The 25,869-nt window shown below is 37.9% G+C and overlaps 3 protein-coding genes across 5 annotated transcripts in view; 1 reads left to right on the top strand and 2 right to left on the bottom strand.

Annotated features, from left to right (window-relative positions):
* Window positions 1-20: 20 nt before the first annotated feature.
* tmem60 (transmembrane protein 60) lies at window positions 21-2,709 on the bottom strand. The gene is made up of 2 exons (XM_057329314.1): window positions 2,557-2,709; window positions 21-1,946 (listed from the first exon to the last, which is right to left on the bottom strand). The coding sequence occupies exon 2, from the start codon at window positions 1,907-1,909 to the stop codon at window positions 1,505-1,507; it is 405 nt and encodes a 134-aa protein (XP_057185297.1). The 5' UTR covers window positions 1,910-1,946; window positions 2,557-2,709; the 3' UTR covers window positions 21-1,504.
* Window positions 2,710-6,968: 4,259 nt separating this feature from the next.
* immp2l (inner mitochondrial membrane peptidase subunit 2) overlaps window positions 6,969-25,869 on the bottom strand; it is a 68,646-nt gene continuing 49,745 nt past the window's right edge. For 2 of the 3 annotated variants that reach the window (XR_008962689.1, XR_008962688.1), the window contains 4 exons: window positions 9,944-10,009; window positions 8,595-8,697; window positions 7,386-7,617; window positions 7,190-7,289 (listed from right to left, as the gene is read on the bottom strand). Coding sequence is in view for 1 of the 3 variants with exons in the window: in XM_057330372.1 (XP_057186355.1) it covers window positions 7,155-7,289; window positions 8,595-8,697; window positions 9,944-10,009 (304 nt within the window). In the remaining 2 variants the exon portion in view is untranslated. Of the gene's footprint in view, window positions 7,290-7,385; window positions 7,618-8,594; window positions 8,698-9,943; window positions 10,010-25,869 lie in introns of all 3 variants that reach the window. The other variant, XM_057330372.1, reaches the window with a different exon arrangement.
* Window positions 13,694-25,079, top strand: lrrn3a (leucine rich repeat neuronal 3a). Its single transcript, XM_057330371.1, has 2 exons — window positions 13,694-13,979; window positions 22,229-25,079. Exon 2 carries the CDS (start codon window positions 22,581-22,583, stop codon window positions 24,654-24,656), a length of 2,076 nt encoding a protein of 691 aa, XP_057186354.1. The 5' UTR covers window positions 13,694-13,979; window positions 22,229-22,580; the 3' UTR covers window positions 24,657-25,079.

Raw genomic sequence — 25,869 nt, forward strand, 5'->3', positions numbered from 1 at the left:
TCACTCCTAAAACTTATTAAGCTTCCTTTTGAATTTATATTATAAATAAAGTCAAAATACTACGTTTGATCAAATATAATTTTTTAATAAAACAAATTTAACATAAAAAGAACTGCAAACTACGTAGGATAAAATAAACAGTTGAGTTATTCTTTTTGTAAGTGTCGTGTCAGGGCTGTACACATATGGGTTGTATACAGTTTTATACCCTTGTTTATTTTATACTCCAGTTTTAAAGACACATTGAATATTTTTGTATACCGTATAATCACTTATGAACTCCATCTAAGTAAATTCATAGCTACAAATATGTTGTTGTAAATTTTAAGTTTTTTTTTTTTTACCTGCTGTAAAACTCAGCTTTTTCTTATTTTCATTATATATTGTTGAAATTATTTTGCTTTATGACAAAGAAAGTATAATTACAAGAACAGTAAATATAAAAGGAAAGATTCATTATTTACTCACCCTTATGCTGTTTTAAACTTGTATGACTTATTCCATCTGTGGAACAAATAAAGGAGATGCAAGGTCGAATGTAGGTGACTGACAGCATTAGTCACCATTCACTTTCATTGAATGGAAAAAAAGAGAAGCAAAAAAATGCGTTCCAATAAAGAAACTCGTAGCTTTGTAACAACATGAGGGTGAATGAATGCAATTTCATAAAAATCCACAAAATCTGTGGCCCCCAGTTTGAGAAACACTGAATTAATGATATTTTGTGAACTATCCATTAAAAACACAAAAGAAGATATTTTGAGAAATGTCTCAGTGCATCTTTTGCTACCTGCTGAATTGTTTTGACACTTTTTATTCATGTTCCTGCGAACACTTGTAAATATGATACCCAGGCGGGTGCTTATGAAAATGGACTAAAACATAGTTGCCGTAATGAACAGAAATGTCATTTTTCATGACAAGAAACTTATTTCTGTTGTTTTATTATTTACACACTCTGAAAATAAAAAAATGCAATAAGTGTGTTTTGCAATGTAAGAACATAAGTGTATGTTAAAGAAAGACAAAACTAAATATACACCATTATTACATAACATTGTCTTTTCATTTAGCAAACCATATTGTGTTACAGTACTAGTCGGAAAACAAATACAGTGTGTGTAAACAGTATTAACTGCCATTTTTGTGTTGTCCATTTGTGTAGAGGTATGTCGCTAATGATCTCAGTGTTCACTAAAATGAAATAAATATTATAATCAACATTCATGATCAATCATTTCTGTCACCTGAGCAGAAACTTTCACAAACCTTCCTGCATCAATATGAACAATGTAGGCAATTCAGCATAGTAGTCGTTCTACCTGTAATATACAAGCGATTCCTGAAAAAAAGAGCCATACATTCTTACTGTCCATTCTACATCCCCTTCTGTACGAACGACATGTATATTCAAGATGATTTTACTCAACCCTTTATGAATACAGTGAAGACTTATGGGAATTATAGCTTGCATCTCTCTGCTGGCATTCAAAGAGTACCATGCTCAGTCTCTTCTGAAGTGGAAAACATTGTACCCCAGCTCCACCATGGCTCCTATCAGCAATGCCCAGAGAGGTACACACACTGAGCTCACCAACACGTCCATCAGTTTCTCTAGTTTCGCACACAGTGTCAGACAGAACGCCAGTTTAAGAAGCATGGCCACAAGGTACCACACGCGCTTCTTCAAGTTCTCCGCACCGTTGCGAGGGTCGAAGCCTGGCTTGCATCGGCCTGCCATTTTGACAATGAGCATGAGGAGGAGAATGACATCAAAGGTCCAGACAGGAAGGAAGATAAGGAACCAGCTCCAGTGGATTTTCTCGTCCAGCTTGAGGACCAGCATAATGAGGAAGATCAGCGTGAAGATCCATGTCAGGAGAACTCTCTGGGCCAGGGACATGTTCATTGGAAACGCTGGCCTGAGGGCGCAGCACTCAAATGATCTGGAGCATGCCGACACAGGCCAGGAAAAAGATGAACATCAGATGTATGACTACACTTTACATGTGAAACATTTAAGTAAATGCACAAATCAATGGGAAAACTAAACGGGGTTCAAAAGAGCTGAAAACATGCTCAAAATCTGTAACTCATGAAAAAAACCTACAAAGGTTTTAAAATAAAAAAGAATTATTTAAAATGAATAAGATGTAAATAATGGAGTATTTCAATAACTGCACATGAGAAATGTGTGGTTTAAATTTTAACCAACTCGCAAAAAGTGCGGTCAATTATAAAAAAGAAGCAAGTTAAGGTGTACATTGTTTAAAATAAAGATGTCAATGCTGATACTAGTTAGATTTTTTTGCAGACAGCTTCGTGAACTGTTATTTTAGTGAAATCAGTTTTTCAAGTTGAACTGGTCATACCTTCTCAACACGTGGTGAACATGCGGTTTAATGTTGGATTACAATATCTATACACTATCTAAACGGTCTTAACTTCACGCAATCCTCAACATGATGAAGATTTGCATCACTAGCACAAAACTAGCATAGGTGAGTCGCCCGACTGCTTCACATTTCTATAAAGACAAAACAACAAAAAGCTTACCGGGGATAGTGACGATCCGAGAGGTCTTTCTGTTACGGGGGTATATCATCAATAAATAGATATCCCTTTACAGGGGTGTATGTTTTAACACCGCTAACGTTGAGACGCTTCCAAAACAACTTCACTTGACATGAATGACGTACTTGAAGCATCGCAGCGCCACCTGCCGGACTGGAGAGTGGACGTCAGTGACAAGCGCAAATGCTGCGATCCCCGCCCTCTAGGGCAGAGCCATTGAGAGAGAGGGTTCTGCCAACGGAAGTCCAAAACGTGATTCATGGAGCCTTCAGATAGTTCCAGGAAGTTGTTTCCTCTTTAAATGCTTTATTTCTTTCATTTTTTATTCATGAAATGGCTTTCGTCTTTAAATAGGTTCGAAGTTTACCTCAGTTGGTCTGTTTAGTCGCAGCTCCATGCGTAACTAGTAACTTCCGGGAACTATTGATAGCCTCCATTGCTATGAAAAAACTGTTCCATTGGCGTCAACGGAGTTGACGCGACTCTCTCTCTCTCTCAATGGCTCTGCTCTAGGGGGCCCCGCGGCAAGGGGAAATTTAAAAATATTAATAATAATAGTTTTTAAAAATGTACAAATCTTAAATTGATTTTAGTGTTTTAGTTGTTTTTTTGAAGTATGAGTTTATATTAATCTAAATAATTATCTGAGCTATAAGTCATACTGTTTTTCACGTGTTTAACCCTGACGCTGCTTTACACAGCGGAGTGGAATGAGTGCCTGTGTGGAAAGAGTGAGCTGCACATGTGTCTGGTCCTTCACAGAAACGAGTCTAAAACATCTAAAAACGCGCATTTTGTTCTCTGTATTCAGTTCTAAACGACTTTGATTAAGTTCTCGTGTTTTTTATTTAGTTTCTTTTAGTGTTCTTTTTAATAAACTTCGTAAAGTTACACTGGACACGAGTGTGTTCCGAATGATTTAATGTAAAAAAAAAAAAAACTCACATTGTGTGTAATATTTACCATCTTGTTTAGCCCCATGATGGCACTGTTTCCCCATCTTGAGGTGTTTTTAGGCGACGCATCAGGTGCTAATGAATTATTGTCTGTAAATCAATCGTTATTTTTACAAATGCAAAATGCGATTTCTTTTCAAGCAGTCCGCAAACGTGTAATGTTTGCATTGACTTTTAATAGCTATGAAAGAGCATACGCTCTCACACCCTACGACGAAAGAAAAACGCAGCTTTCCTCATCGATTCTACACCAGGGATAAACCCACTAATTTCCAACATATTGCAAATGATAACCTATTTTCTCAAATACCCTTTAGGATGTATGAAAGAAGGTGCGGAGCGCACTGATAACACACAAAAGCCACACGCATACTGAATTTGTTATTGAGCTTATTATTAGCCTTTGCAAATACCCCGTTGTAGCTGCCATTACTGCGGCCTTAAGGGAGCGTCGCACAAAAGCCAGGTATTAACACAGCAGCTTCTGCTCTCCACGTTGTTTATCAGTGAAACCACACAACCGCAGGCTGCCTGGAGGCCTCGAGCTGAGGTTTGTGTTTTAATTGGGTCAGTCTGGTTCTGCAGCCGGTTGCCACCCCATGAGCTCACACGGAGAGCTTGAAAAAGCAACCTTCTGCTGTCTTTGTATGGGGATGCAGATTGCTCTGTATGTCTGGAGCACGAACACGGTGAACTGCCACATTCTGCTACTCCGTTAAGATGATTTACTGGGTTAATGCACTGAAACCATAGTTTAGCAGTGGTGTTTATTTATTGTTTGTTGTATTTGTTTTAACGACGTAAAGTAACCATAAATAAAACTATGGATGGCATTCATTACCATGTTTAGATTAATGCTCCTAAGAATCAAATGTGTTTTGAACAAAAAAAGCAAGGTAGAGCAACACAATCTCACGGAAATTTTTATTTATTTTACGACATGGCTAATTCGTATTAATTCGTCCGATCTTATTCGTACATTTTAGTACGATTTGATTTTGCACCAGTGATGTTAAGTTTAGGGGTGGGGTAAGGCTTCAGTATTGCTTTTTTATGTTTTTGTATGATTCACATCGTATAAATTTATACGAAATAGCCACCTTATAATTGTTGCGAATTCCCGTTAGATCAGGTTGGGTAGACTCATTTCTAAACAGTTAGGTCCGAAAGTGTTTAAGTTTTATATTGCAATTACGTATACACATTTATTAAAAACACTACCATACATTTTTTCCCCATTTATAGTACATGATTGTTTTTTATTTAATAATAAAAATAGAACATTTTCCAAAATCCTTAAAACTAAGTAAGATTTTGAACTTACAGTTTTAACTTTTCGGACCCCACTAAATATTTAGTGTGAATCTACATTACTTAAAAAAAGACTATAGATCACTTTGCAAGATGTAAAGACAGAATATATAATCTTACATATATTTAAAACAAAGACATTTGTTTAACATTTTGATTTGGTTATAAATGTTCTGTTGGTTGTTTACATGTTCCAAAGTCGAAGTGTTCTATAGCTTATATTAGTTACTAGTTAGCATTTCTAAAAAACATTGCACATTTTCGTCATTTAAACTGATATAAATGTTAAATCTTTACTGGCATAAAAACAATCCCTTATCATTCAAAATTATGCATCAGGATTCGATAAATCATATAGCTGTGCTCAGGGTCGAGAAAAGATAACCCTTATCTCGCCTTTGCATAATTTGTTGCTGCAATGTGGCACATCCTTCTGCTTTAACTTGACTCATTTATGAATATTTCATATTAGGTTAAACATAGTGTCCTTTACAGTCTTGGCATTGTGCAGAGCAGAGCACAGCTGCACAATAAATATTAAACATAGTCTTACAAATGTTTTTTCATCTATTTTTGTATATAATATGGCTATAAAACACATGAAAAAGAAATTGTCTCTCTGAGAAAGCTGCACATTTTCATACAATGAAAGTTAGTGGTGACCACAGCCGTCTCCATCTACTTGCAAAGTATGAAGTTCCAACATGTTCCAAGTTTCATTTTCAGGTGAACTGTCCCTTTAAATTCTAATTTATGTTCTTAAAACTCACATTTCAGAAAGGACAAGTGAACATCCATTATCCAAAATTATTCCATAATGTGGAACACATGAGTATCCACAGCAAAGAAGCGCTCCCCTAAAAAACAGTATAGCTCACATTTACATCACCAACTGAAAGCATCTCTTTCACCCCGTAAGGTAACGTTAAATTCAATTCGGGGCTTAAATTTTCTCTCGTGGCAATGTAATGCGCTTGTCATGTTCAATGAAAGATCGCTGCTCCTCTGTGGAGGTTTGCGGCCACTGAAATAAGCTGCTATGACATGCTCGTTCGTCATGTCTCGGAGAAGATTAAAATCTCAAAATCATGCTTTGTCACCAATGCAAGACATCTTATTTACCCAGGACGAGAATACAGAACGTCACGACGTGAAAAACGCGCATATACAGTACATGCACGGTTCAGACGGGGATCTTCAGGCCCTGCTTGGCTGCAGTTCCATTATCTTCAGCTTCTGTGGTAGCCTAAGATTTGTGCCTTTTCCTCGGCGTACTTTAGCCTTTGGGCTGTCCGTGTTGATTTATGTTTGACAGCCATTGAACTCATCACAGCCTTGTACGAATATCCGTATTGACCTGTGGCCACTCGCATTAAATCCTATCGAGTGTAGTCTTGCGTGGTATTCGACCACCTCCAGGAAAGCAGTCTTATAGCAATCTGCAAATTCATAGCTATGGCATTTAAGGACAAATCTATCTTAGGCAGCGCAAGATCGATATAAAATTGCAGCCAATTTTGCTTTTACACAGGGTTTGTGAATAAGAAAATGCTTTATCTACGGCACAGAACAGGTGGCTGTGTCAGATACGCGATTAAAATGCCAGCAAAGATCTTTGAGACTTAATTAGATGCTTATGACATGTATTGTTATGAAATGGCATATTATGGTTATATTCAAAATAGTCCTGATAGATGGCAAGCATATCGCTGCTGTCGTTCTGAAACCTCGTATCTCCATATTTCGTGATTTTTTAAACTTTTTTTGTCAAAATCATTATTATTAGTCACCCTTTATGTTTCTCACTGGGTTTTGCAAATATATAACCAATAAAAAGTTTTAAAAAGTGCTTGTCAACTTTAACAGCACAGTTTTAATGTTTTACAAAGTACAATGTTTTGTTTTGTTTCATTTCATCGAATTTGGACATCTGAGGTTTCAGAAGGACAGCGACGATATGTCCTGTTACTTGATATGAATAGTTTACTAGATATTGTGTTTTTTTTTTTCAAATTAGGCCGACAGTCATTTGTCCATGCAAATAAATGTCAGGTCAGATATTTTGTTTTGTTTGGAACAACATTGGCCGTTAGAAATTAACCATTTGAAAAATGAGTGTATGGCATTTTCTTTTATTCTTTTATTAAAACTAATAAAATAATACAGATTTAGTATCTATGACATTTGTATCTATTGCATTTGACCAACAGCTCTCCACATGGTGCAAGAATATGTACAATTGAAAATAACTAACTAACTATCTAAAAGAGGTTTTTTATATTTTCCGTCACACAGTTGTAAAAATTGTCCATTTCAGTCATCCTCCGTTTCTCCATCCCAGTTTAACAGCGGTCTTCGGTCAACGGGGACGGACGGTACAATCCGTTGCCACCGCCTGGGTGGCCAAATGATGTGAGATGCCCGGCCATGAACCAGACCAAGTGAGACCTGTGGAGAGATCGGCATGATCAAACTTCTGCTTTCGAGACATCATGAACTCCATAAAACTTAACAACTCCCTAAAGAGAAAATAGCTTTCGATACCCTGACGTTCTCGTGTGAAAAGACCTGCTGGAACAAGAACTAGATGATTTCGTTTTCATCTTCTGGACACAAAGCAATACATTTCCAGCATAAGGAGTGAAAGACCCCGTTGCTTTTCATAGCCGGGGGATGTGGATGAGATTCCGGCGAGCGCCTGAAAACTTTCATTTGGAAGGTGTTGTAAATATCTGTGGGGTTTGGAAGGATTTGAAGGGGGTGATAATGTAATCGCCTGCAGGGGATGATAGGGAACACACAGATCTTTTGGTTTACAGCATGACAAAACCTCAATGTCAGTTAAAAGTGTTCTGCTGGCATGAAGAATTGAATGCAGGATGCTGTATGTCTGAATCGAAACAAAACAACAATTTTGTGACATCAGCATGAATTGCTTATTTAAGAACCAAAATATTCAAACAAGAAGGGCATAAAAAGGACTTCCTTTTTCCTCATAAACACATAAAAACACACACTTCGTTGCACGATACATCAAGTCAAGGTAACGCAGTGGTCTGCAATGACAAAAGCGAAAGCGATTGCCCGAAACATCCAACACAAATACTTGCTTAGTGATATACGACCTGACGGTTTTCCGACAAATACATCTATACACAGCCCTGTAGTACGGATCTCTGGGGACGACCAACAGCATTATGGGTAATGAATGTGAAGCAATAATAAGGGAGATGTAGGAAGTGTGTGGTAGTGAGAAACGTATTCATTTGCTTTCTGACAAGAAGCATCATTAAAAATTTGCCCGAGGACAAACACTGAAAGTGAATCATCAGACAAAAACTACACAACAGAGTCAGTTACTAGTCTGACAGGAAAATTGTTCTACAAACGTTCTTTTTTGCACAACAAATAAGAAAAACCCTACAAGGCCAACAGATCTGGAGATACTGCGAATTACTGTAGTGAGTTATGGCACGTGCTGCGTGGACGAGGAAAGAGTTGAAATGCATGATTAATAATGTAGTAATAAAGCGAAGGGAAACAAAGAAGCTTTATCAAAGAACCATTTCTAATCTTGAACAAAAATATCTCAATTTCAACACATCGCACAAATTAAGGATCATTTATGTCTGTAACATCATCAGTGTGGTATAAATTATGTGCTGAAGTTTATTACAGAGGGTTAGGGACACAGCAATCCCCCCCTATAAACAAGAGTGATGCTCGACTTGGCATCATTCCTCAATTTATTACCGGTCCAAAGGTGTTGCTGTCAAAACTGTGGCCGTGATGATCCCCCTCAATCCACAGATGTCCATCTGGAACTCGTATATAACGGTTTTTATATCCCATAGTCCTGACAGAGAAACAAAAGGATACATTATATTAACACAATAATGCCTTCTGAAAATGTGAAGGACATATTTCTCATTTCAGTAAGTCGGTTTATACATGTGTACCAGGATTCCACGTGGCTTCTGGAGTGTCCTCTAAATCGAAGATTAAAAATGAATGTTCACACAGCTGCTCATAATGTTTGGTTTATATTTCAAATGACTAGCTGACATACAGTAGCTCGTATTTGTTGCAGGCACTGCTGTGAGAGTAAAGGGAGATTTGTTTTAAGAGAAAAGTAGGCCTGTTCATATTCACTCAATGTGTTTTTAATAACCAAAATTAAAAAAATGACATTCGCTTGCTCAGTCTTTGCTCATTTAGTTACATATTTGACTCAAAATCTTCACTTACTTTATTTTACTAATGTGCACAGTGAAATCTCATTGGTTCAACATCCAGCTTTACAAAACTGTATAATAAAGGGATAGTTTAACCAAAAATGAAAATTCAGTCATCATTTACTCACCCTTTTGTTATTTCAAACCTGTATGAATTTCTTTCTTCCGCAGAACACAAAGATATTTTGAAGAATGTTGGTCACCAAACAACGGCGGTACCCATTAACTTCAACATTGGTTCTGTGTCCGTACAATGGAAGTCAATGGGTACCGCCATTGTTCAGTTACCAACATTCTTCAAAATATCTTCTTTTGTGTTCTGAGGAATAAAGAAAGTCATACATGTTTGAAATGACAAGCGGGTAATTAAATGATCACAGACTTTTCATTTTCGGGTGAACTATCCTTTTAAACATCAAATGTCTTCTGAATGGCTGTAATTTATGCATATTCCCAAGTCTCCAAAGTTTAAGAAGCAACTATGCAATTAAAGAAAAACTAACAACTACTTATCCCAACCATCATAAAACAAACCACCAGGCCTGGAAAACAGCCAAGATCACCTTGAGGTGTGATATTGTCGGCAATGAACGGTTTGGTGAGTCACATTAATGTTTAATGACACTTGGGGCTAAATGATGCATTTGTGCAATACGTGTTTAAAGAGGAAGACAGAATTTGCAAATATAATAAGCTCAAGGACAAGCAAAGACTTGGTCTTGGAAAGGTCTGTTTAGCGTGGGCAGAAACCTTACGGCAATGTTTAAGTGGTTCAGTGCAACAAAATAAATCATGATGTCATCTAAGGGGGTTTTATTTACAACTTCACCATTGGCACCGTTGAACTTCTAAACAGAATAAACTTACCTGATGAAGTCACCTTCAACGCCAATGACTCTTTTGATGATCTTCTGCTGAGGGTTTTTGGGGCTCCTACAGAAGGAGAGAAGAGATATGAGGTGGTGCTTCTGCAACATTTGCGTACGGATCACAGAACTGCTCTTGGTTTGTTTGAGGATGCTGCCGAGCTCAGTGGATTATGGGGCATTAGGGACAATTTTCCAAGACCAGATGGGTCTTATCTGCTGGAGTATGTCAAGAAAAAGGCTCTTAAAGTGTCAAGTGTTTTTTTTAGGTGATATTGCAGTGGATCCACTTTTCGGCATGATTAAACTGTCTTTAAAGAAAGTATTGACAGAAATGCAATATAAGATACAGTACATAACTATGTCTTCAGAGGTGTATAAAGACCTTACATAATGAAGCGTTATGTTTTTATAATCTTAGAATGAGCTATTTCTATCTACATACACTTCTACATAGACTTCTCCATGTTGTTTCTACAGTAGCCCTAAATGGACAAACTGCTCTACAGAGCGCGTTTCGTAAATACGTTTATCAAAACATGACGACATCTTTGTCCTGTGTCAGCCGCCGTAGTGCTTCGAAAGGGAGGGGTGGAGTGAGCCGTTGCTTGCAATCAGTGTTGGGTAAGTTACTCTCAAAAAGTAATTAATTACTAGTTACTAATTACATATTCAATAGTGTAATTAGATTACTGTACAAATTACTCTCTCCAAAATGTATTTAGTTACTTATTACTAATTACTTTCTATATCCTACATCAACCTTGATGAGTTTAGTGATTCAAGGATAGACATGAAAGGGCTCTTTTAATTCATTTAAATAAATAATATTAAACTACATAAAGTACTTTTATTAACTGACCAAAGTATTACAAATGTGAGAATTATACATTAAAGCTCAGATTTTAAAGTTAGACTTTGAATTTTGATGTCAATTCCACTATTGCACACACATATATTACACAAAGTATTTAGTTTAATTACATCAAAAGTAACTGTAATTAAATTACAGAAAAAATAAGAGTAATCCCTTACTTTACTTTTTCAAGGGAAAAGTAATTAAATTACAGTAACCAATTACTTAGTAACTAGTTACACCCAACACTGCTTGCAATTCACAACCTCACCACTAGATGCCGCAAAATTTCATACACTGGACCTTTAAAATGCAACACTAAGGCTTTGGTAAACTGCTTAATAATTTTTCAGATCTTTCGGCAAAAACCATCCGTTGCATTGTTTCTTCTTCATCTCCCTCATGAAGTAATCTCATACATCTTCAGAGGTCAGGCCTCTCCAAGGGTCCAATCTGTAGATTTGCATTGCAAGTGTGTTTTAATTATGTCTGAAGTTCGAGCCAGCCATACTCCCGAGATCCTGAATCGATTAATCAAAAAATCTGTTTACTTCCCCGCCTTTTTATTTAATCAATTTCCACCAGATCTCTCACAGCATTACCTCAAATGACTCACGACTCAACGGCACAAAAAGGCATTGATGGACTCGCCGCCTTCAGAAACAATCTGGCACTTTATGCTTTATGGAATTTCAGGTAGAGAATCTTTTCTGCTTGTTTCCTTTTCGCAAGAACGGTTTCTTTGCCGATGACTTCTCACGGTTGAAGTGTGTAACGCCACACGCCTCACACGCAGATGCTGAGCAAGCGCTTCGTCGAAATTGCCAAGTTACTTTAGATTTGTTTTTGACAGTTTTAACACCACGTCTTCAAATCCAGGTGCTTTGAAGAAAGCAAATCTGTTCTTCTGGCAATCTCAAACTGTTCTGATAGATGTTGTGAAATTAAGAGGCGTATGTCTATATATCACAAGGAAACTATAAAGAAAAACTATCAGTTATGTTGTACTGCATTTACTTTTTGACATTACATCGAGCTTTCTGGCAAAACCTTATTGCATTAAAGCTCAAGTGACATCAGTTCATTTCCAAGACTGCAAAAACAACCCACCCCTCTAAAAAACCAAGAACTCACACCATTGGCTGAGCCATTTACATTTATTCATTTTTTTATTTAGCAGATGCTTCTATCCAAAGTGACAATTTGATCTAAACTGTCAAAAAGTCAGATTCTTTACATAACAGGTGGTTTACTTAAAGCCACCCCTGCTTGTTAAATTGGGTTAGATAAAAGTATTTTAACCGAAGGGAAAAGAAGACGCCTCATCTTTAAAGCTTCAGACAGCAGCGTGGCCTCCATCTGTCATAAAGTCCACACAGTTCAACTGCTGACGTGCAGTCTGATTTGTGTTCTTCAATACTTCCTTAGGCCTGAATATTGTTGCTGTTTATCTCAAGTGTTACATATGGCAGGACAGGAGAATATATTCTGATTTAAGCAGAAGTCTGCAGTGAAGAGCTGTTTATGTGAAAGCCCGGTTGTGAGAGCTTGTTGTAAGACTTACTTACCTAAGGACTTCCAAAATTGATTAAATGTTGAAAAATGTTTGGGCCAAACTGGAATAACGCACGGAAATGAGAAAATTATGCAGAGCTCACGCAAAAAATGCCTTGCTACAGACTCTAAAAAATGCTGGGTTATTTTTAACCCATGCTTGGGTCGAAATGGGACAAACCCAACTGCTGGGTTAAAGAAAATAAAATTCTTGCTGTATTTACTCACCCTCATGTCATTCCAAACCTGTTTGACTATCTTTCTTCTGCAGAACACAAAAGAAGATATTTTGAAGAATGTTGGTAACCAAACAACATTGACCCCCATTGACTTCCATTATATGGGCAGAAAACCATTTCTCAAAATATCTTCTTTTGTGTTGTGCAGAAGAAAGAAAATCATTCAGGGTGTGGTAAGCAAATAAAGCAAGAATTTTCATTTTTGGGTGAACCGTCCCTTTAAATTAACCTACAAAAGAACATAATTATTCTGACCCAACCCAGTTTAGGTTCATTTATAACCCAGTTATAACAGTTAGGCTTGTCCGTTTTTTAACCCAACCACGAGTTAAAAACAACCCAGCATTTTGTGTTGTAAAAATATATAATTACATATACAAATGTTGATAAAATGTCAATAGTTCAGTAGTCTCTAACTGATGGGTTGCGACCCAAAAATTCACCGCAAGTTTTGATAGGGTCACATATCAACATATCCCAAGTTATTCATTTTGACTTTCATTGGGTCCCTCAAGCTAAATGTAATGTCAACAAATTTAATTTATCATGCTAATGGCAATGCTTAATAAATAACATTTTATTAACAAGAAAAATGAAGGATTTACTGTGGCTAAACTAATAGAGCGTTGTGTTAGTAGCACAGTCAATCCCCAGGTAACGCATACTGATAAATGTAGTTATTTTGGATAAAACCGTCTGCCAAATGTTTGCTTTTTCTCATATACAAACTAGTTGTGAAGCTGCTTTAGCTCCAGCCTCTGAATATTCAATATTCTTGAAAACATCTTTATCAGAGATGAGGCCTTTGAGGCCAAGCACAGAAAACTACAAATAGAGATTAAGGCAACAAGGCAAAGATAGAGAGCGAGAGTGAGAGCGCGGGAGAGCGAGCGAGAGGTGTATGTGTGTCGGCTGGGGGGGCACAGTGTGGGAGGATGAGAATAAAGAAAGGAGATGCTAAAAGGAGGAGGGGTTAACATACCCCATCCCTTCAACCTCAGAACCGCGCGAGCGATCACTCGACTGACAGCGCCCCTCAGCCAATCAGCTCGCGCAGAACGCACAAATGACGGGCGGCATTTTGCCTGTCCCCAGGGAGACTGGGTGGAGTGTGTGCGCAGAAGCATGTGTGTATCATTAGGAGCACATCGCAGACTAGAATACACACCTCTCGCCTGCTCACAGCGCATTCAGCATCTTTGCCAGTACAGCGTGTTAGAGCTGCATGGAGAGAGAGAGAGAGAGATGTGTCAGTATAACACTGTTCATTCTCAAATAAGGCTAAAATACATTCGGATCTAAAAGTACAAACTGGAGCTTGAATCCCCCTGCCATCGAGAGGATAGGAATACATTATGTTTAACAAACAAGGAGGATCTTTCTTTCTGGTAAGCATGGCTTTTTTGCTCTTAAATGACTCATGGGCTTTTTGTGCAATGGGGTATTTTAAGAGCGTGGCAATGCAGAGGTCTTTAAGCCGAGCCTGTGTGTTTCCTGAACAACATTTTTAAGTAAGAGAGTACTAGAATTGCTTGTAAATGTACACTTTATTCTTCGTTTCCATCTTTTTGCTTATAATTTGCTTTTACGGGGTTATAAAAGGCTGCAAGCGAGTGTTAGAGGAATGCTGTTATCTTGTGCAGAGACAGAGACTCTACAGGTATTACGGGAGAAATGATAACTGAATTCAATCGTTTGATCAATAGAAATGACCGATTTTTAGCTCCCCAGGGATTTTAGAGGTACATTTATTTATAAGTGGGGCTAATACATAAAAACTGTTAAAGAAAGTTTATCATCATAGCAAAAGACAAAGATTTTATTTTTTGGGACTGTCTTAGTTAAATCCCATAAACATAAATCTTTATTCTTTAAGCAATCTGACAGCATTAACAATATCTTGGTGAATTAAAATAAACGATATATGCGTCATCTAACTCTAATTTACACAACAACTATAACATAAGTAGGCTATATTATTACTACACATGCATTTCAAAAAACTTTATTTATCGGACTCGACTGAATGCTTTGTAAACTCTGTCACCGTTAAAATGAGTCCTCTGGCCCTGTAGCTGCGTTTTGTACGATCGGTCCTGCTGTCATTTAAAGGTCTACAAAATCCTGCTGTATCACTGTGTGTTACAATGTGTGTTAAGCTCTACGACAAATCTTTCAGACTGCTCATAAAACACACACACATATATCACGCACACACACGTTATTCTATACATCAAAGTGCCCTTAACAGCGCAGCGAGACCTGGTGACGAACCCTGCAGTCCAAAACATAAACAAAATAAAACGCATCTTATGGTACAAATGTAATAAAACCTCGGTCATGCCTGATGGGTAAACGACTGAATGTAATTTAGTAGCAAACAAAAAACAAACAAACAGTTTGATCTTATGTAAGATCTTAGATCTATTTTATCTAAGCAAACAGATTTAAGATAGACGTTTTGGCTTTATGTCATTTTGATTTGTATAGAGCAATTAACATGTATATTTATGCATTTGGCAGAGGCTTTTATCCAAATGTGTGTTTTCTGGGAATAGAACCCACAACCTTTGCGCTGCTAACCGACATCTACCGACTGAGCTTCACATATTGCCTCAAATCAAAACTGTTTTAAACCCCCGTTGAGCAAATCAAAAGTGAAGTGGAAGTGAAAAACATTGAGATTCCTTCCTCTGGCACCGCAATAAATGCACATACGCCAAATATGAATTTAGTTACAACATTTCATACGCCATGTATTCACTAAAGAAACATATTTAATATGTTAGTAATGCAATTATGTGGATAAACAAGGTGTGGATGACAGTGAAGAGAAGTGTTCAGAGAGAGAGAGGGAAATCAATGGAGACAATAAGTGCAAAATGCTAACACATCTCGAGACAGGGCTGAAGAATATGCAACACAAATAGCTGATATATCTATAGGGATTCTGTCAGCAGTATTGAAGCATAATTAATTGCTGTCGTGCTGTGTGCTCGCCTGGCAGAGCAGCGCAGGTGAGATCTGTAGGACTATATAACACACACAATCTGCTGCCGTGTGTCAGCGTAGTATCCTAGCTAATTATACTGCACACCGGGGCGTTTGAAGTGACACTGTGTAGTGTGATAGGAAACAATGCTGATATTTTACAGAGCGGTGGAGAAAACGTCAGCTATATGACATACACTCATGCTGAGCTTATAACTTAAAAATGATGATTATGGTTTACTACGTTTATAGAATACAGTTACGTGTATAATAGAACAGCGTAGTACAAAACAGTAAGTAAAGTAAAATTAAACAGCATGCAGAGCATTGAATAGAACTATACAATAGTAAAGAACAGTATAACATAGAACAGCATAAAATAAACTTAAACAGCACGGAACTGTCAGAAAAAAAGGTTTAAAACTGTACCTTTTCTGTCGCTATGGGTGGTACCCTACGGTTCCTTTTTGTACCTTTACGGGTATACTACAACACACAATATAATGTTGTGCCTTTCGGGGTACGTTATTGTACTCTGAGGACCTATTGTGTACCTTTAAAGGTGCAGTTAAATGTTTTGTACTCCTATTTAACTGGTACACAATAGATCCTTAAGGTACACAATAGGCCTTACAACAAGGCACAACATTTTATATGTTGTAGTATACCCGTAAAGGTACAAAAAGGAACCTTTAAGGGTACAACCTTAAAGGGTGATGTAATGTGTTTTTAATGTGTATTTTTATGTGTTTAGTGTATGTTGTGTGGCATGTAATGTATGAATTGGCGGTGTCATGATGTCCAAGACAAATTTCCCTAGTACGGGACAATAAAAGTATATTCTATTCTATATTCTATTCAACCTCAGCGACAGAAAAGGTCAACCGTTTTTATGACGGTGTAGAATAATACAGAACAGTATAAAATAGAACAACAGAACAATGTAATAGTACAGAACAGTAAAAACGGAATAGAACAGTATAGAATACAACTATAGAATAGTACAGTTTTAGAATTAAACTAAAACAGTATAGTACAGTATAAAACAGAATAGAACAGTATAGAACAAAGCTACAGAACAGTACAGGACAGTATACAAAGGAATAGAACAGTATAAAATAGAATTTGAAAGAATAGAATAACACCACAGAATATGAAATGGAATTAAACAGCACAGATTAGAGCTGAAGAATAGTACAGAACAATATAAAACAGAAAAATACAGTGTAATATTGGATAGAACAGAACAGTACTGAATAGCATAGAATAAAAATATAGATAAGTACAGAATAGTAGAACACAAAATAATAGAACAGAATAAAAATAGAATTAAGCATCATAGAAAAGAACTATAGGATATTACAGAACAGTACACACTCTTAAAGGTGCTTAAAAGGTTCTTCACAGGGATGCCTAGACGAACCATTTTTGGTTCCAGAAAGAACCATTCAGTCAAAGGTTCTTTAAAGAACCATCTTTTTCTTACCTTTTATGATCTGAAGAACCTTTTTTCGACACAAAGAACCTTTTGTGACACAGAAAGGTTCTTTGGATGTTAATGGTTCTTTATGGAACCATTTAGACAAAAAAGGTTTTTCTATGGCATTGTGAAGCACCTTTATTTTTAAGAGTGCAGTATAAAACAGAATAGAAACAACGTACAATAGAACAATAGAATAGGACAGAACTCAATAAAACAGAACAAACTGAACAGAAGAGAAATCTCTTACATCTATCTCAACCAGATATATGTACAGTGTGATGACTAGTACAGAACAATGGAATAATATTAGAAGAATATTCTTGAATTAACAAAATAGAAAGCAAACAGTGATTTCGCTTATACATCAAAGATCTGTAAATAAATCATATAAAGGTGAAAAAAAACAACATTCCTCAATCCCCCTGACGACTAATATTTTTGCTGTTGAAGCCAAACTAGAGGTAGACCTTAAACCACGCAGGTGCATTCAATTAAAAGCAACCGGTCAGGGGTTAAAAACATAATCCATTAACTTCACTATTTGACGTCAGGCGTCTCTGCCCACGGCACATATTTTCCTTCTAGCTTCAGTTTTTTGCGTATGAAATGAAACCCGAGCTCCGCTCCCCAAACACAAAACCAGAGAACACACCGCTTCACAGTCAGCGCCAGGACTTCATCATCTGACAAGGCACCTTCAATTCATACTGTCCCCCCCCCTGCACAAGCTTTGCTATGAGCACGGAGAAAACCTCAGAGGAGTTATGGCGAGATTCCTCCTCTCTCCGGGCTCGTGAATAAAACATGGCACAGCGGGGCCACATTTTGTAGTGTCTGTTGCATTAGATGAGTTAGATGGAAACGTGCGAGTTATTTTCAAGAGCGCTTTGCTCTGAAGGAGGCTTACCATAAATATTTCAAGAAAAATGTGCTCGGACTACTAGAATTTTTGTAGATGGGTTTGCCAAACAAAAAAGGTCTGATGGACGCTGACAGAGTAACAGCTTTTGTTACTGTTGATACAAACGGATTTCTAAGTGTACTAAATGTGAAGTTGTTTCAGAATCAGAATCAGAATCAGAATCAGAAGAGCTTTATTGCCAAGTGTGCTTGCACACACAAGGAATTTTCTTTGGTGTTGGAAGCTTCTAGTACAGACATTTAACACAATGACAATACAATATAATACGATTTACAGTCTAAAAGATTCTAAATTGTGCATATATAAAATAAAGACTATTTTACAGAAAATAGTCTTTATTTTATATATGCACAATTTAGAATCTTTTAGACTGTAAATCGTATTATACACCCGTAAGCTAATATTTTACACCCGTTTGTGGGTTTGACACCCGTAAGCTAATATAGCTGTTGTTAGACAGAGCAGTCGAGTGGTTTGCAACCAACAAGACAGTGACCTCAAGAATGCAGAAGTAAAAATCGGACTTTACACTGTAAAAAATCCCCAAACCCAGAAATTTTCTGGCAGCTGCATTGCCAGAAAAATACTGTAAAATAACACTTTTTAAAATGACATGTTTTTCTTGTAAATTTTCTGTAATTTAGTGTATTTCAATATGTGGAAAAAATTGAAGAAAAACAGTACAACTCTGTAAAATTAAAAATTGTAAAACAAAATCTGTAAAAATAGCAGTAATATTCTGTACAATTACAGTAAATTACTGTAGATTTAATGTACAATTTTGTTTTAAGCATAAACTTACCTAGTTTATATATATATATTTTCATAAATCAAGACTAAATATCTTGGGTCACTTTTCTTGTTATGTAAATGTATCGCAATTTAAGAAGTTTTCAATATTTTTACGGAAAACTAAGAGAAAAATGCTTAGGAAGAATGTCTTTTTTTGCAGTGTTGCTGTGCTAATGCCAGTCTCTTCTTGCTCATTTTGAATCTCAAAAGTCAAAGTGTTTTAATTTTGATTAAAGTAATTGAAAACAGTACTAATTGGAAAGTATATTAAGTAGTAATTAAATCTACAGTAAGTTACCGGCAAACCTGCTGCAAAAACTACAGCAAAGTTTTACAGTGTAGGTATAGGGATTCCCGAATCGACATTGTTTCGTTAGAATAGGAGAATTAATATTTTTACCCAGCCCCATTTATCTCTGTAAATAAACATCTTTTTACATGGAGAAGACCTAATAAATAATAATAAATACTGTGTAAATTTAAGTGTAAATTATGTAGCACCAAAATATTAGTTCCACTATTTTTATTCTTATTCATAAATCACGACTAATCACTGAAAGTGTCAGAACAAAGCTTTTAACATACAAACTGTGTAAAAATAGCAAGGTATGTTGAGCATATAGGTCTCTAAAAACCGTACGTGTTAACTTATGATAAATATGAGGTTCTAGAAGCACTCTGCATAATTAAACATAGCGCCACACCAGTCTACTGCATTTAAAACATGTATGGAGAGAGATTGACCCTATTGAACCCAATGAATTGAGCACAACACTCGCAAACCATTCCAAGGGCTCTCATGGTTAAAAAGCCACATATGAACAAATCAAACAAGCGCGTATGGGCATCTTCAGAGCTGAGCTTTTCAGAAAATGGACGTGAATTGACAGCAAGATGTGTGTGTGTCACACTACTTGATCACACTTACATTCAACACGGTCCACTTGTCATAGCAACGAGAGTTTCTTCATCCCATGTTTTCTACCCATAATGGCAGTTTGTGTCCCATCTGACCAATTGTGCTTGCGAGACGCAGCCAAATTCTCATAGATCAGACTAGTAATCAGCTTCTGAAATAAGCGTACAACCTCATCATTTGTAGCGAGTCATTGAGATGAATGGCGATCTTTGCGCAATCCTGGCAATAAGCAGCTACAGGACCAAACAGATGGCTAGGCGAGGAAAAGGAGAGCGAGGGGGAGAAAAAAAATTTGCTCACACCTGCTTGTGTTGACTCGCTGCCATAGTCGGACTAACATAAGCACACTGTCCTAAAGGGGGTCTTTGCGAACTTACTCCTATAGTGATGCTGACAGCTTCATCTAGAACAGCCGGGAGGCTTTGTGCTTTCTGTCGCCAAGGTTATAAATCAATCATAATTTCAATATGTGGTACGATCTAGTAAATGTACTGAGATGTGCTATAATGGCCGGATATTTATATTCATAATAGAGCTGTCGATCGCTTAAACATTTCCATTAAATTAGTTAAACTGCATGACATGGCAATTAATCGCAGTATTTGCTGGGATTCAAATGAAGAATTTAAAAGGATAGTTCACCTAAAAATGTCAATCCTGTCATTATTTATTCATCCTCTTATTGTTCAAAACCTGTATGTGATTCTTTCTTCAGTGAAACTCAAAAGAAGATATTTTGAGAAATGTCTCAGTGGTTTGGTGTCCATACAATGGATGTCAGTTGGGGCCAATGTTGTTTGGCCCCCAACGTTCTTCAAAATATCTTCTTTTGTGTTCTGCACAAGAAAGAAAGTCATACAGGTTTGGAATGACATAAGGGTGAGGAAATGATGAAAGATCATTTTTGGGTGAACTATCCATTTCAAGACACAAGAACTGGTCCATACTCCACAACATGTACAGTACGTCAAATTAGTACCCCTTATTTTATTAACCCCAATCTAAAATCACAAAGCACACCTGTTTTTCTTCGTTTTCCTCTGGTGGATCAAGAGTTCGGTATGGAATGATTGACCTTCACTATATAAAGGTTAAAGAGCATCTTCCTTGCAGAGGGATAACAACTGCTCATGCCACTGCAACTGTATGAGCAAAAACAACATGCACAAAGAGCCGCTCGCTGCGTAATACACAAGAACAGAACTTTAGTCAACCATACAAAAGGTAGAAAACAGAGGCCGAGTTCACAGGCACATTTTAAAATGTCTTAATTAACTTACTGTGCCCAGTGGCAACTGCCACCATGAGACAAAATGCAGCGGTTATCGCAAAGCCCTTTGGGAGCGCACTTCATTGTGGAATAATTGCCCCTCTGTGTATTCGGTGAGCTTTAATGTCTATTTAGGAGACAATAAAAACCAATGTTAGCAATGCTTCTAGTATGCTTGGGTAACACGGTCGAAAGCGCACATTAAAATGCTATGCATGACAAAAAGTACAATGTTATTGTGCATGTTACAAAAGATTTAAGTGACTGGCTGCTCGGTTACTAATAAAGCATTAGTTCACAGGTAGAATACGACTTATGACTGCACTTTAATTAGACACCATTGCATATTAATGCTCAATGAATTGATATCTAAAGCTTTGTAGCAGTGCTTTCCAAACTGTGGGCCGTGGACCGCAGCGGTATTGCGGGAGGCGTGACTTAAGTTAAATTACAATTTTTAAGGATTTCATTAAAAATGTAGTTAATTTTACTGTAGCAAGATTTGTGGACAGACTGACTATGTAGCTTTTGTTACGCGCATTGATGTCATTTGTAAATAGCATGCATTGTTATAAATATATAAATACAAATTCAATATTTAGAATCATTTTACCCTTAACAGAGTATGATTAGCAAAAATTAACCCACATGAACAAAATACTGTACTTTATTGTGGTATTTACTATAATATTCTGTAGTGTTAACTATAGTAAATTCACAAACTTCAGAATACTTTAATATTTAGTAAAGTAATGTTCAAAGCAATAGTATCTCAAATTTTTACTACAATGTACTATAGTAAATACTACAGTATTCTATAGTATTTTCATGTATGAGTGCACATAAGTGCAAATAATGAGATTTGTATATTAATGTGTCTTTATTGCATCTATTTTTAACGACTTAAAAAAAAAGAATGGGGGGGCTTGTAGCTTTTGGTATGTTTTGGGGGGCTTTACCCCTTCTGAGGTTTAGTCAGAACTATAGCGATCCATGTGAATTTTCATAACACCTAACCTCCCACACATTACGATCTTGGAGATTTTAATATATTACAAAAGCGGTCCCTATGGTCACATGTTATGTGGAAAGGGTGAGGTCAAACCAGCAATAACGTATCATTTGATGGCACAAAAAGCAATAGCACCTTCGCTCATTTGGTCAAAATATATCTTCACGTTTCTAAACGCCAAATGGCTCTTCCTGATGGTAATGTGACACCATATTCATTACCTCGCTTCTGTCTCTTATTTTCCGCAGATGGGAAGCGACGAGTGTGACTGATTGAACATAATGACGACGGCAGACAAGCGGACCATCCCCCACAGGAATCTAAGTTCGCCCAGCAAATTTCCACTTTTCCTGGTCCCATTCCCCTGAGGACACGCTGACCTTCACATATGCAGCCTGCGTGACATCTCCAAACTGGGAAAACTGAAAGGTTGCTACTCTCCGCCAAGGACGACAACAAGCGAAGCTGCTGCTTTGGGGGACTCGCAATAAGCAGAAAAACACCCTGTTGTCATAACAAATGCTTTCGTGTTTGTGAATTTAATGCCTGTAACACCAGACCCCATAAGGACCAATTACTAGCAAAGAGAGCAGGACCAAGATGAAAGATTTGCTGTTTGCGGTTTGTTTGCTAGCGGGACTTGTGCTGACTAACTCAGTTCAGACCTCTGAGTGGAAGGTTGTGTGCCTCAAACTGTGTAAATGTGAAGTCCGACCCTGGTTCTCTCCTTCATCCGTGTATAACGAGGCACCGACTGTGGATTGTAATGATCTAGGACTTGCGTCCCTGCCAGAGAGGTTGCCCACAGATACACAAGTACTCCTAGCGCAGGCTAATGACATTGCAAAAATCGATATTCCCCTGAATTATCTGGTCAACCTGACTGAGGTAGACCTATCTCGAAACAATGTATCCTCCCTAAGCAATATTAAATTAGGTCACCTTCGACAACTTCTCTCTTTACATCTAGAGGAGAACTGGTTAATCAGCCTTGACGAAAGTTGTTTTGCACACTTTCCAAACCTACAGGAGCTCTACGTTAACCATAACCTGCTCTCTTTGATCAGCGCTGATGCTTTTCAAGGGCTTAACAAGCTCCTGAGGCTTCATCTTAATTCAAACCAGCTGAGGGCGATAAGAACAGAGTGGTTCCGTGATCTTTCCCAGCTAGAAATCTTGATGATAGGGGAGAATCCAATTGCCAGAATACAAGACATGAATTTCAAGCCCCTTATAAACCTCCGCAGTCTCGTGCTAACTAGAATAAACCTCACGGAAATCCCTGACAGTGCTCTGGTTGGTCTTGATAAGCTTGAGAGCATATCGTTTTATGACAACATGTTCCCAAAAGTACCTCAAGCTGCTCTTAGACAAGTGCGGAACCTCAAGTTCCTGGATCTTAACAAGAATCCCATAGAGAGGGTCCAAAGGGGTGACTTTGCGGACATGATCCACCTGAAAGAACTCGGCATTAACAGCATGCCAGATTTAGTTTCAATCGACAGCTTCGCCGTACACAACCTGCCAGAGCTGACCAAGATCGAAGCAACAAACAACCCACGGCTTTCCTACATCCACCCAAATGCATTCTCTAAACTTCCCAGGCTCGAGTCATTGATGCTGAATAGCAATGCACTTAGGGCACTTCACCGCATGACGGTCGAGTCCCTGCCTAACCTGCAGGAAGTAAGCATGCACTCCAACCCCATTTACTGTGACTGCGTCATCCGCTGGATCAATATGAACAAGACCAAGGTCCGCTTCATGGAACCTGACGCACTCTTTTGTGCGGGGCCCTCAGAGTTTGAAGGTCGTCTAGTCAGACACGTACACTTTCGTGAAATGGCGGATATCTGCCTACCACTAATATCCCCAGAAAGCTTGTCCGATCGGGTCAACCTGGACACCGCACATTCGGTATCCATGCACTGCAGGGCACTGGGGGATCCCGAACCTGAAATCTACTGGGTCACACCTTCGGGTGAAAAGATCTCACCCCAAACGGTGTCCAACAAATACAACCTACACCCTGAGGGCACGTTTGACATTTATGACATCACAGAAAACGATGCTGGGGAGTACACCTGCGTGGCTCAAAATCTCATCGGCTCAGACATTCGATCAGTCTCAGTGGTGGTAAACGGGTACTATCCAAAGCCGACAAACAAATCTCTACACCTACAAGAGAACGGGACCGAGCCACGTTCTATAAAGATTTCATGGGTTCCACCCAAGGGCAGCCTTGTGTCTAATATCAAGTGGTCAACTGCATCGAAACGTCCCACCTTGCAGCTCACAGCCCAAGTGTCGTCACGTGTTGCCACGTTCAACCTCACACAGTTAAACCCATTGACGCAGTACACGGTGTGTGTGGAAATTACAGACCTCCGAAGCAGACATTTGAAAAACTGTGTGAACATTAGCACGACGGAGGAGCTGGTTTCAGCACCAGATACAGATGGCAGAATTGATGTGATAGTCAGCATTACAGCGCTGCTTCTGATAGTGTCTGCTGTGACCTGTTCGTTCATCTACATGGTGCGGAGGAGTAATCACCTTTACAGCAAATTAAACCATCAGAAGCCCGAGCTACCAACTTCACGAATAAAACCAATTTGGGGGTCAAGGGCTAAAGCCATTGATTCAGAAACAGACTTGATGAAAACCCCCATTTGAAAGATGCAAGTTCCAGACGTGATGGAAACAGAATTGTGACTGAATATCTCGATCTGGTACAGACTGGACCATTATGAAACAGAATCAGCGTGCTTTGTGGTTAAGACTTTTCCTGTTAGATCTGAAACTGATTGCCAAAAAGCCACTAATTGTTTAAATGTCACACTACACCGGAGAATATAAAGAGAACCGATATCTCGCGCAGGATCAAATAACAGCACATGAAAGGTCGTGCCTGACTGTTTACACGGAGCGCAAAGCCTAACCGGCCGAGTCTTTTTATTGTGGGATTAAAGCAACACTACTTGTGCAATGTGATTGGTAAAATAAACAATGTCAAGTTTTTGATGGACTACGCTTTGTAGAATAGGTCATAACAGTACACGTGTACAACACTTTGTGATAAAATACATTTATACTGAAAATGACAACTTGTTTGACTGCGTCTGTTTGACTCTCTTCAATTTCAGTTTTTGCAAAATAGACTCACCATCCAAATTAACACTTGACTAGCGTTTTGGTAAAAACATATGCCCACACAAACAGAAAATACATGAAAGGAGGTTAATCTGTAATCTGAAAGATAATGAATTCATTGACAATATTAGAACAAAACACAATACAGTCCCATAAACGTAAAATGTTTAGCCCCACAGTCTTAATATTTCTGGTAACAGATTTGACTGTAGAAATTTCAAAGGAAGTAGACAGGGCAGACCGGGGTTGAGTTGTCATACGTTTGACTGCGATGAATATTTTTCACAGTCGGTTTATTTCCGAAGAGTTTCTGTATAGGCGCATACTGTGTAGTCTTAGCAACAAAAAAGCGACAGAACATTTTGACTGTTATTGCATCACGAAAAATCTAACGTTTTCAGTTTTTGATGCCATTTCAGAACTACTCCATTCCCAAGAGTATTTATCAACCGTGAGCAATATATTTCACAAACGGTTTCTTATAAAGCTCATTGAGATAAAATGAGCATTATATAGCAACTGTTTTGAAATAAAATACCATTTTCTAGGTCACCAATATGACTGGAATACATATGAAATGTGAAGTACCATCCATTTCTTAACGTGTAAAACCTTTCTTGCACATATAACCATTCTCTTTTAAACGTGAAACCACATCTAGAATGCTCCATATTACCTTCAAACTGTCTGAAAAGCATCACTTATAAATGGGGAGGTCAAATACGGGTGGTGAAAT

Source organism: Triplophysa rosa, linkage group LG3 (genome assembly GCF_024868665.1).
Source record: "Triplophysa rosa linkage group LG3, Trosa_1v2, whole genome shotgun sequence".
Classification (NCBI taxonomy): Eukaryota; Metazoa; Chordata; class Actinopteri; order Cypriniformes; family Nemacheilidae; genus Triplophysa; species Triplophysa rosa.